This window comes from Mizuhopecten yessoensis, unplaced genomic scaffold, assembly GCF_002113885.1.
Source record: "Mizuhopecten yessoensis strain PY_sf001 unplaced genomic scaffold, ASM211388v2 scaffold11151, whole genome shotgun sequence".
Lineage (NCBI taxonomy): Eukaryota > Metazoa > Mollusca > Bivalvia > Pectinida > Pectinidae > Mizuhopecten > Mizuhopecten yessoensis.
This window is the reverse complement of record NW_018408905.1, coordinates 398649-411740: the sequence shown is the minus strand read 5'-3', so window position 1 is coordinate 411740 and position 13092 is coordinate 398649. Positions and strand designations below refer to the sequence as shown.

The 13092-nt window shown below is 38.9% G+C and overlaps 1 protein-coding gene across 1 annotated transcript in view; it reads right to left on the bottom strand.

Annotated features, from left to right (window-relative positions):
* LOC110466977 (colorectal mutant cancer protein-like) overlaps window positions 1-7880 on the bottom strand; it is an 83008-nt gene extending 75128 nt beyond the window's left edge. Inside the window, exons 1-4 of the mRNA XM_021523810.1 lie at window positions 7644-7880; window positions 1656-1782; window positions 1080-1206; window positions 180-346 (exon numbers count right to left, since the gene is read on the bottom strand). Of these exons, the coding sequence (XP_021379485.1) occupies window positions 180-346; window positions 1080-1206; window positions 1656-1782; window positions 7644-7795 (573 nt within the window). The 5' untranslated portion in view covers window positions 7796-7880. The remainder of the gene's footprint in view (window positions 1-179; window positions 347-1079; window positions 1207-1655; window positions 1783-7643) is intronic.
* Window positions 7881-13092: the final 5212 nt, after the last annotated feature.

The following is a 13092-nucleotide window of genomic DNA, read 5'->3' as shown; positions in this document are numbered from 1 at the left end:
TTTCATGACGTTGCCTTTTCAGCATTGTGGCATCAGTGTTTTCCAAATTTGTGACGTCACGTCATTGTTGAGCCATTGTGATGTGACGCCCATGTAAGATAGACATAGCAAGCTAGTTATCTTACATGGCCAGCGTTACCTTACATGACCGGATATGAGAGAAAATGTGAGGTACTCACTCGGTTTGCGAGGTCCAGCATGTCATTGGTGCCACTGTCACTGTGGGCCTGTTGGACAATACTTGGGTCGTGAGTTTCCATCAAGGCCTGTAGAGAGGACGGCTCTGGACTCATGTCTCTTGCCCCACTATCGTAGTCAACACTGTCAGGCTTACCCGAGTGAGCCCCTGCCAACACAACAGGAAATCTTTCATTAAAGACATACACAAAGACATATTACCGTAAGTATCCAGGGGGCCAACACATCATCTCTGACTGACAGTAGGGGGTGGGCTTATAACAGGACAAAGAAAAGGCTTTTGTTAACATTTCTCCCTAACTGTAATATATATTGGTGGGCATATTGCCGGATAAATACGGTATGTTAGCCAGTAATACATTTGTACCAAATTAATCGTAAAATTAATAAAGATATACTATAAAGGTACTTATTTTAGCAGTATGTAAATAATGTAACATGATTTTAATATTTACATTAAAGTAAAGCCTAGCACTCTGTGTTATTCATGTATTTTTTGAAGAAGAAAAAAGAGTTCCAAAGTGTCTGGCATTATCCCTGAGTTTCTTGGCCGTTTTCTATAGCAAATAGTAACTGTATATCGGTAAATTTATTGTCGCAGTTTGACCTTCAAATTGTTCGCCCTCCGTATTGAGGGTGAGAGTGGACATAAGTAAACAACATATTTACCCTTACAACCCTTGGTAACTTAAGTAGACTCCACCAAATATTTGTCTGGATGAGTCCATTATGGTCTACAGTGGTGATAGGGTTTAATTAATATATCAATCATATGTGGTGGGTGAAATTAACACAGGGCGAAAGTTTGACAGGGCGAAAGTTTCCCGGTATACAGTATTATTCGTTTAAGAAATATCATCATCATCTGGACTCAAACTTACCGAAGCTGTCGCTGCTCATTGTGGGCCATGATGTGATGTTGGCCTGAGGCTGTTTGACCAGTCCACTGTGGTCAGATTCTATCCCTGTGTCGTCCATGTACTGACCGGGATCAGAGTCTGCCAGCACCTTTAAATATATATAGAGCAAACAAGATCAGAAACAAGCATATTGTTTTTGCATAAATCTTTACTGATTAACTCAATATTTTCACTATTCCGTCTTTTCGTATTGCAGAGTTATCTGCTCTTGTGAGCAGGGATTGATTGTTATGTCATTTGTTTGTTAGAGTAACGTCATCGATTTTTGAGAAAACACCGTATTTTTCTCACACAACCCAATGATGTAACAATCAATACCTGCTCACTAGAGAAGATAACTCTGCAATACGCAAAGACGGAATATGTCATACAATGTACAGGTATTTATCATGTATTTCCAAATTCCTTTTATTTTAAATTGAGACTGTTCAAAACTTCTGCAAATCCATTTTTTTTGCTCAATCTTTGTCACTTACCTGTGATTTAGACTGTTAAAAACTTCTATTATCCTTTAATATCACAATCTAAGTTACTTACCTGTGACCGGGACTGAATAAAGTCCTGAAATGAGATTCTGCTGCCCGTAACCATGCCGATCTGGGCCATGATCTCAGCCGAGGAATCCTCCATGTTGAGTTGTCGACACATGAATTCAAAGTCATGTCTGAAACACATATTGCCAATAGTTGAATGAAAAGTATTCAGGCTGTTCTAAACAAAATTTTCCTGACAAACTCTTCATGCATTCATTTTCAGGAAAAGTGAAAAACTGAATGATTTAATTTTGAATTTCCTACATATTTCTGAATTATGGTAATAAATCTCCTTAAATTTTCATGTGTGCTGCTTATCCTTCAACTGAGCCTAGTTCTGTAACATTCCTCCCTCCTTTTTCTCTAAGTCTTTGCCCCAATGACAACACTATTTACAACCCAGGTTCCATATTCCCCTTGCCAAGCATTTATCCAGTACTTTAATTTGTTACAGAAGTAGGAAAATGCACTATCAGACCGTGATTTGAACCCAGCACTCTTCGCACTCAAGACAGACTTTATTTACATCATTTTCTACATAACAAACTATAATTCCCCTTGCCAAGCATTTATCCAGTACTTTAATTTGTTACAGAAGTGGGAAAATGCACTATCAGACCGTGACTTGAACCCAGCACCCTCCGCACTCTAGACAGACTTTATTTACATCACTTTCTACATAACAAACTATAATTATTTGTCTCTCCATACTCTAGACAGACTTTATTTACATCATTTTCTACATAACAAACTATAATTCCCCTTGCCAAGCATTTATCCAGTACTTTAATCTGTTACAGAAGTGGAAAAAATGCACTATCAGACTGTGATTTGAACCCTGCACCTTCCGCACTCTAGACAGACTTTATTTACATCACTTTCTACATAACAAACTATAATTATTTGTCTATCAAAGTATAGAGCTGTGATGGGGCTACCAAACATACACGTTGTATAGAGCTGGGATGGGGCTACCAAACATACACGTTGTATAGAGCTGTGATGGGGCTACCAAACATACACGTTGTATAGAGCTGTGATGGGGCTACCAAACATACACGTTGTATAGAGCTGTGATGGGGCTACCAAACATACACGTTGTATAGAGCTGTGATGGGGCTACCAAACATACACGTTGTATAGAGCTGTGATGGGGCTACCAAACATACACGTTGTATAGAGCTGTGATGGGGCTACCAAACATACACGTTGTATAGAGCTGTGATGGGGCTACCAAACATACACGTTGTATAGAGCTGTGATGGGGCTACCAAACATACACGTTGTATAGAGCTGTGATGGGGCTACCAAACATACACGTTGTATAGAGCTGTGATGGGGCTACCAAACATACACGTTGTATAGAGCTGTGATGGGGCTACCAAACATACACGTTGTATAGAGCTGTGATGGGGCTACCAAACATACACGTTGTATAGAGCTGTGATGGGGCTACCAAACATACACGTTGTATAGAGCTGTGATGGGGCTACCAAACATACACGTTGTATAGAGCTGTGATGGGGCTACCAAACATACACGTTGTATAGAGCTGTGATGGGGCTACCAAACATACACGTTGTATAGAGCTGTGATGGGGCTACCAAACATACACGTTGTATAGAGCTGTGATGGGGCTACCAAACATACACGTTGTATAGAGCTGTGATGGGGCTACCAAACATACACGTTGTATAGAGCTGTGATGGGGCTACCAAACATACACGTTGTATAGAGCTGTGATGGGGCTACCAAACATACACGTTGTATAGAGCTGTGATGGGGCTACCAAACATACACGTTGTATAGAGCTGTGATGGGGCTACCAAACATACACGTTGTATAGAGCTGTGATGGGGCTACCAAACATACACGTTGTATAGAGCTGTGATGGGGCTACCAAACATACACGTTGTATAGAGCTGTGATGGGGCTACCAAACATACACGTTGTATAGAGCTGTGATGGGGCTACCAAACATACACGTTGTATAGAGCTGTGATGGGGCTACCAAACATACACGTTGTATAGAGCTGTGATGGGGCTACCAAACATACACGTTGTATAGAGCTGTGATGGGGCTACCAAACATACACGTTGTATAGAGCTGTGATGGGGCTACCAAACATACACGTTGTATAGAGCTGTGATGGGGCTACCAAACATACACGTTGTATAGAGCTGTGATGGGGCTACCAAACATACACGTTGTATAGAGCTGTGATGGGGCTACCAAACATACACGTTGTATAGAGCTGTGATGGGGCTACCAAACATACACGTTGTATAGAGCTGTGATGGGGCTACCAAACATACACGTTGTATAGAGCTGTGATGGGGCTACCAAACATACACGTTGTATAGAGCTGTGATGGGGCTACCAAACATACACGTTGTATAGAGCTGTGATGGGGCTACCAAACATACACGTTGTATAGAGCTGTGATGGGGCTACCAAACATACACGTTGTATAGAGCTGTGATGGGGCTACCAAACATACACGTTGTATAGAGCTGTGATGGGGCTACCAAACATACACGTTGTATAGAGCTGTGATGGGGCTACCAAACATACACGTTGTATAGAGCTGTGATGGGGCTACCAAACATACACGTTGTATAGAGCTGTGATGGGGCTACCAAACATACACGTTGTATAGAGCTGTGATGGGGCTACCAAACATACACGTTGTATAGAGCTGTGATGGGGCTACCAAACATACACGTTGTATAGAGCTGTGATGGGGCTACCAAACATACACGTTGTATAGAGCTGTGATGGGGCTACCAAACATACACGTTGTATAGAGCTGTGATGGGGCTACCAAACATACACGTTGTATAGAGCTGTGATGGGGCTACCAAACATACACGTTGTATAGAGCTGTGATGGGGCTACCAAACATACACGTTGTATAGAGCTGTGATGGGGCTACCAAACATACACGTTGTATAGAGCTGTGATGGGGCTACCAAACATACACGTTGTATAGAGCTGTGATGGGGCTACCAAACATACACGTTGTATAGAGCTGTGATGGGGCTACCAAACATACACGTTGTATAGAGCTGTGATGGGGCTACCAAACATACACGTTGTATAGAGCTGTGATGGGGCTACCAAACATACACGTTGTATAGAGCTGTGATGGGGCTACCAAACATACACGTTGTATAGAGCTGTGATGGGGCTACCAAACATACACGTTGTATAGAGCTGTGATGGGGCTACCAAACATACACGTTGTATAGAGCTGTGATGGGGCTACCAAACATACACGTTGTATAGAGCTGTGATGGGGCTACCAAACATACACGTTGTATAGAGCTGTGATGGGGCTACCAAACATACACGTTGTATAGAGCTGTGATGGGGCTACCAAACATACACGTTGTATAGAGCTGTGATGGGGCTACCAAACATACACGTTGTATAGAGCTGTGATGGGGCTACCAAACATACACGTTGTATAGAGCTGTGATGGGGCTACCAAACATACACGTTGTATAGAGCTGTGATGGGGCTACCAAACATACACGTTGTATAGAGCTGTGATGGGGCTACCAAACATACACGTTGTATAGAGCTGTGATGGGGCTACCAAACATACACGTTGTATAGAGCTGTGATGGGGCTACCAAACATACACGTTGTATAGAGCTGTGATGGGGCTACCAAACATACACGTTGTATAGAGCTGTGATGGGGCTACCAAACATACACGTTGTATAGAGCTGTGATGGGGCTACCAAACATACACGTTGTATAGAGCTGTGATGGGGCTACCAAACATACACGTTGTATAGAGCTGTGATGGGGCTACCAAACATACACGTTGTATAGAGCTGTGATGGGGCTACCAAACATACACGTGGTATAGAGCTGTGATGGGGCTACCAAACATACACGTTGTATAGAGCTGTGATGGGGCTATCAAACATACACGTTGTTTAGAGCGGTGATGAGGCTACCAAACATACACGTTGTATAGAGCTGTGATGGGGCTACAAAACATACACGTTGTATAGAATTAGACAATACGCATTTTGTATGAGTAGAAATTTATATGACCGTCTGCCTCAACAAACAAGAGTTTGCAAGACAGCAAGTTAAGCAAGGCTTTGGCAGGACAATGAACTCAGCAGGACAATTAACACAGCAACACAATAACGTCCACCTAGCTCCACAGACTGGACAGTGAAAATGGCAAACATTTTGGGGTAGACAGGAAAGCCAGAGGGTAGACAGGAAAGCCAATTAGAAGGTAAGTAGAGAGGAAGGATTATCCAATGAGAAAATTTAAAGCATGTAGGATTCCAAACAGTCAATGAAAAGACAGCTTAAACTATTTTGATTTTAATTGTATATAGGATTATGGTCGTCTTTCAATTTTAGCATCGCTGTAGAGGGAAATTTCCCTTTAGCTCAGTGGTAGAACGTCCGACTAGGAAGTCTACTGGTTCGGTCCCCAGTGGAATCACACTACTTCCTTTCCTGTGACACTGCAATATGATACTTATCACTGTACTTGGGTCACTACACGATGTTTGTCACAATATCTGCAGTAATGGGTTTGTTTATTTTTATTTTTGCATTTATTCACTTCCATTGTTTTGTTCATTTTTATAATTCCTGAAATCCTGGTCCAGATATGTTCGGTTATTGGTCACGCAAGTCCTGCTTCCCATTTGAAAACCAGAGCCACCAAAACGATGCCTGGCAGTTGTTAACTAGTCTATACAATCATTCAATAAGTAAGTAAATCCTTGATAAGTAAGTTACTATCCCAACTGTATATTTAAGCTGATGTAAAGAGGGCTAGACTGTATTCTACCAGATTTTTTCCCGAAATATGATGAATACATTTGTTTTTTCATAATTTTTGAGTGTATCTCACTAAACTACAGTCAGCTCAGTTCATTATTTGTTCACCTACAGTTGGGGGAACAGAGAAATACATGCAAAAACATATTTAAGAAACCAGTCTATTGCAGTTTATTGCAAGCAATTGGATGGGCCTACTTTTTGCACTTGTCTGAGTGCTTAAACTAGCTGTCCTGCATGGGCATCGTGCAATTATAACTGCCAGTGTGTCTTGTCTTTTTAGGTTTCTTTTATCCTAGCTGATATAAATATTCAACATGAAACAAACTGACTCATTTTGTCTTTACGACCCCGGTGACAATTATATATTTAGCTGAAAGCTATCGTTAAGATATTTTTGGGTTGATTCAAGTGTGCTTTCAAGTAAATCATCTTTCGGGTAATATCTCTTTAAATAAAATAATTTTCTCTGCCCCTGTATCACATTTGTATACGCAAACAGAATAGAAGTTATAAACTGATGACCTGTTACAGTTTTGATTATCATATGTTATCGACCAAATGCCATTTTATCTCTGGGAAGGTTCTAGATTTCTTTTCAATTATTTTATATTACAGCAAGGTTGTAATGTATAAGAGTTACATTGTATAGTGGAAGTAATTTTGTAACTTGTGTCGGAAAATTTTGATGTAATTTCTACAACCCACTTGCCGCCACGCACTCTGCTATGTCTACAATACTGTGTACGTGTAATAAACGGTTAAATTTATATCTGCCTTAGTTGTTATTGTCACCAATATCATCTTCATCTTTGTCATCCTCATCCTTCATTTAAAAACAATGGAATCTGCAAGTGAAAGCGGCAGTCGCACCTGAGTGAGTGGGTAACGTTCGTTACATATGATCATGATCAGTCAGCCAGCAACTTTCATGCAGATCAATGGATTGAGGAAAGTTTAAACTTCAAATGAATGTATATACATTACATGCCAAAATCACAATAACAGTTGCCAACTCTCAACAAACAGAATTCTAAACGCTTCAGTACACTGTAGTTTGTGAATTGAATAAAGGATGCACATATATAAACATGTTTGTGGCAAACAAAATCTGTAATCCCGGTTGTTACAGCATCTGAAACTTGTACTGATTCAGAAGTATCTCACCTATCCAACAACCCGTCTCCATCTGCATCACAACTGTCGAATAATTTTCGGAGCCTTTCTTCCTCTGCCGTGCTACTGGAGTCACTGTCCGAGCCGCTATCCCGTTTGAGACGGGTGGTTAGTGTGTCCACATCATCTGGTGACGACTCCATGACCGGTGTTTTACCATTCTCGGTTGTTACTGAGAGTTTTCTAAGTTTGATAGCTCCAACATCGAGATGAACATCTAACCGGAAATAGGGGTAATTGATGACTTCCGAGAGGCACAGACTAAATTTCGAACCGGAAAACAAGAACCCGGAAATACTTATATAGTCAATGTCTAACCAGAGACGTATAAAAATGATATATATACGTATCTGGTCTAACAAGCTTACAATTTACTCTAAAATCATCTTAAAGAACTCAATTACAATTGTGCATTTGTTCAATATAAGATTATACAATGTACTGTACGTGATCATATGTTACATGATAACTTATTTTGCCCTTATCGGGAAAAAACACTTTTTATTTTGTTTATATCTAAGCAGAGACAAATAAAGCCAGTATAGGCCTAGTTATACGTCTCTGATCTAAGCGGTTCGTTTTTAATTCAATTGATTAGAATATCCTTTCCTTGCAAGTGTATTAATCCATACATATATTGACATTTTTACTGCATGCTCCACTCATAGTCATAGGCACTTGACGCTTTGTTATGTCAGATTATTATTTATTTTTATATAAGTATACATTTTTTTTTCAAAATTATTATCTGAGAATAATCTGAATAAAAAAAAAGAAATTCATGACAATGACAATTTTTTTTTTTTTTTTTAATGTATGCATTCGAACCAATGAAAAGGTAAATAACTACAGGGATGCAAATTTTGCCAGAAATTGACCAAGTCCGTTAAAATCAACATATCTAAAAAAAATACGCAAGCAATTTTCGATAACGAACGCCCAACTTACAGAGAACATTCCCAGCTTATACTCCAATTATTAAGATCACAGCGTGCTTCCATACTCCGAATTTTGAAAAAAGAAATGTATACTTATATAAAAAAGAAAAAAATCTGACATAACAGGGGATACCGTGATCATCCAGGCGGTTCCCCCAGGTCGAGGCCCTTCCATTGCACTCCGGTCGGGCTGAACCCCAGATATTCCAGATCAGATTTTTATTTCTCTCAGACATACAAAGTATGTAACAAGAGGTTAAAATGTATCATATTCATATATACATGGCGGATAACAAAGGCATAAAGGCTACCATGAAAAACTAAAAGTTTTTTCTAGAAATTTGCTAACACAGTAAATCGTCCACGCATTTTAATAAGGCTAGGGTAAGTATAGTAGTAATTTGGAATAAATCGTTGTCTTAATTGTTTAACAGTTACGTGTTCGCACCTAAATAGATAATGATATTCATCCCCAATTTCATTAAAACATAGATTACAAGTTCTGTTTTCTTTGGGTATTCCAATCCATCTTTGAAGTTCTGAACTTAAAAATAATTTGTCTTTCTTTTGGCTTTAGTTTCACAAGGTAATTTTCAAGTCCAAAATTTGTTTTAAAATTGGAATAGGTAGATCCTTTTGAAAGCTCTCGATACCGTTAAACCATTTTTGATTAACTGGTCATGTAATCTTTGTTTCACAAAAAGTTTCAAATAATCTCTATTAAACGTACATGTTTTCTGATATGCCCAGATAAAATTTAAACCTGTTTCCATACATATATCTTGAACATTCTTTAACCATTTGGGTAAGAGAATATAACTTGTCCTTTTTTGATACTTTTACTCATTGTGGCTACTCAAGTATAGTAAAACCTGTAACTGAAATTGACCCATTCCGCTATAAATGCAACATTAGAGGTTGTGTTTGTATTCTTTACAAATATTATCTAAAAGTTTGAGAGATTGTTACCGATAGTCCTCCGATTGTGGGTGCTGAAATCCAAGAGTATGATAGTAACTCTATTTTTGTCTTTTCTGCATACATACCAGCATCATCAAGTCACCTAGATGTTTTAAATGAAAGCCTAGACATACTAGAATCTCTTGTGGCCGTGTACTCGGACAAAGGAAAGGTTATCATCATAGGTGATAGAAATGTAAAAATTAGTGGTCCACGTTATCATTTTTTACGTAATGAAAGATCAATTTTGTTTAAGATGTTTTTAAAAAGAAATAACTTACTCTCGGTAAACGTCAAGACTGACAGTAAAGGTCCTAAATATACATTTTGTCCTGCCACTGGACTCACTGTACAATGACCATATCCTTGTCGAAAGTAGGATAGTAGATTTAGTAGAATGGTCTGCAGTCCTTGACGAATGTGAAGTTAATACTTCAGAACACCTTCCTGTTTTGTGTTCTTTTGGGACTCCTAGAATCCCATCCAAACAACGTAATGGTGAATTTGTGAGGTATAACTGGCGTAAAGCTGTAAATACATTGTCGATTTTTACCTCAGTTCAGTAGCTTTTCCTCAAAATATCACGTCGACCCTAGAAATTGATACATATTATGAGGCTCTCAAATCTGGTTTGCTAAATGCATCAAAACTCTGTATTCAGAAATGTAAATTTAAGAGACATCTAAAACCACATTGGAATGATGAGTTGACAAATGTTCACCGTCTGATGGTTAGTAAAGGGAAACTGTGGAAAGGCAACGCGGGCCAATGTAGAGGTAATGATGTTTATTTTTTAGACTGTAAGTCATGTAAGACTGTAAGCTTAGAAATGCTTTTAACAAGTATATGAGACTTCAATTTGAAGAAATTAATCAATCAGGTGAAGTTGACCAAGTATTGTTCTGGCAACTATACAAAAGTAAATCACAGAAACCCAAGATGATAGGGTCCTACGTGACCCAGAAGGAATAGTAAAGGCATGGGGTACTCATTTTTGTATTTGTTTTTCGAAAACGAACCTAGCGAACTTTTGTTTGTTTGTTTGTTTGTTTGATTTTGTTTAACGTCCTATTAACAGCTATGGTCATTTAAAGACGGCCTCCCCTGTGTGCAAGATGCATGCGTGTAGTGTATGTGTGTGTATTTTGGGAGGCTGCGATATGTTCGTGTTAGTCTCCTTGTGATAGCGCGGAACTGATGCCGACTTTATAGTGCTACCTCACTGAGACATACTGCCGAAGACACCCAGCAGGACGCCCCACCCGGTCACATTATACTGACAACGGGCGAACCAGTCGTCCCACTCCTAATTTGCTGAGCGTTAAGCAGGAGTAGAAACTACCATTTTTAAAGACTTTGGTATGTCTCGGCCAGGGGACAGAACCCAAAGCCTTCCTCACAGGGGCGAACGCTCAACAAATGGCCAAAAGTGAGGCATTGTCAAGGGAGACATTAGGAAGAAGAAAGTTTTTTAGAAAGGAGAGAAGAGATAAGGTCCCAAATTTAGTCGCCTCTTACGATCATGCAATTGGGGGCAGCAGATACAATTCTTACGCCCTACCTGCAGGGACAACTGTTCGATGTAGACTTTTTTAATCATGTTCAATGTGATTTACCGAACGAGACAGTATTTAGTCTTTATCAATGATTTGCTAAATGAAGTGGAATTTAGCGGAAAAGGGGCAATAGTTCTCTCCCCGCGAATAAATATACCTACACAAGCCGATGACATATGTATTATCAACAATAACGTTAATAGTTTACAGTATCTACTCTCTATTTGCGAGACATACAGTAGAAAGTGGAGATTTACATTTTCCTCTACTAAATCTAAAATTGTTATTTTTACTTCTAACAAGAAGCCCAGTGTTCAATCTGATATAACTGAATATGGAAAGAAACTACCAATTGTAGAAAGTGTAACTCATGTCGGCGTTTTATTGAATAGTAGAAATAACAATGTCGAACGTACGGAACGTGCTTGTTCCAAATTAAAGTGTGGTGTTATGTCCTTAATAGGTTCTGGAGCACATCCATATGTGCAAATGTTACATGTTTCAAACAGAAAGCGATAGTGAACAAATTGTAGGAAATCGTTAAATTGTTGTTGTTTTTTTAGTTTTCCGAGCAGACAAATTGAAGAATCATTTTAAATGGCTGAGCAATGTCAAAAAGTGACCAAGCTTTTGCACGAATGAATAGTTGTCGTGATTTTTTTTTTAATATTAACAAATAGTTTAATGTACTTTGTTATTTATGCATCAATGATATGAAATTGTATCACAAATACATATACTGTAAAAGTTCATATTTTGGCGGTGATATTATTTAAGCGTTGTTTGGCCCTTCATTATTGCGCTGAAATATTTACTACGTGAAATGACGTTCTGTACATTTTTTAATTATATGAGGATTGTCCTGGTCCAACTGTGCTACAATATATCCAAACGGAAGTTAAGGGGAGGTAACTGTATATATAAACCACAGTGCAGTGGGACAGGGATCCTTAAGGAAGTAAAGGGGAGGTTACTGCATATATAAACCACAGTGCAGTGGGACAGGGATCCTTAAGGAAGTTAAGGGAGGTTACTGTATATAGGAAAACCACAGTATAGTGTGACAGGGATCCTTAAGGAAATTAAGGGGATGTCACTATATATATTGAAAAACCACAGTGCAGTGGGACAGGGATCCTTAATGCTGCAGTCGGAGTGTTGTGTGTTGTGTGATACATGTGAAAACGTTTTAAGAGGTCCCCTGAGGGGGAATTATATTGTTATGGAGTATTCCCAGTTCATTTAAGCTCATCGAATCAGACTCGTTTCACAAATTTCACAAGAAATGTAAACATGTGTATGGTGATGTATTTCCTATGGTTAATAACATGACATGAACACAAATAACGTTATTTTTTATATACGCAGTGTTTTTACGTTTTCTGTCCGATTAAAATAACGACAGGATATTGATACAAATAAAGTTGTTTTGTTGTTATTGAGCGTTTGTTTTACACAGGCTCCAGTGTCCCATCGTATGATTTGCTCAATGATTGTTTAAAAAGATATTCTATTGTCTGTTAAAAGTACATATTTCCAAATTGGAACTATATCTAGATTATCTATCTAGAATCACACAAAAAAATAGTAAATGAATGTGTTATAATTGTGTTATAAACAGTTAGACATATATTCACAGATTCCCGCCACTTTTCTACTGTATACAGGTCATAAGGTAGAGAGTCCCACCACTTTTCTACTGTATACAGACCATCAGGTAGAGAGTACCGCCACTTTTCTACTGTATACAGGCCGTAAGGTAGATAGTTTCGCTACTTTTCTACTGTATACAGGCCATAAGGTAGATAGTCCCGCCTCTTTCCTACTGTATACAAGCCATAAGGTAGAGAGTCCCGCCACTTTTCTACTGTATATAGGCCATAAGGTAGAGAGCCCAGCCACTTTTCTACTTTATACAGGTCATAAGGTAGAGAGTCCCGCCACTTTTCTACTGTAAACAGGCCATAAGATAGATAGTCCAACCAC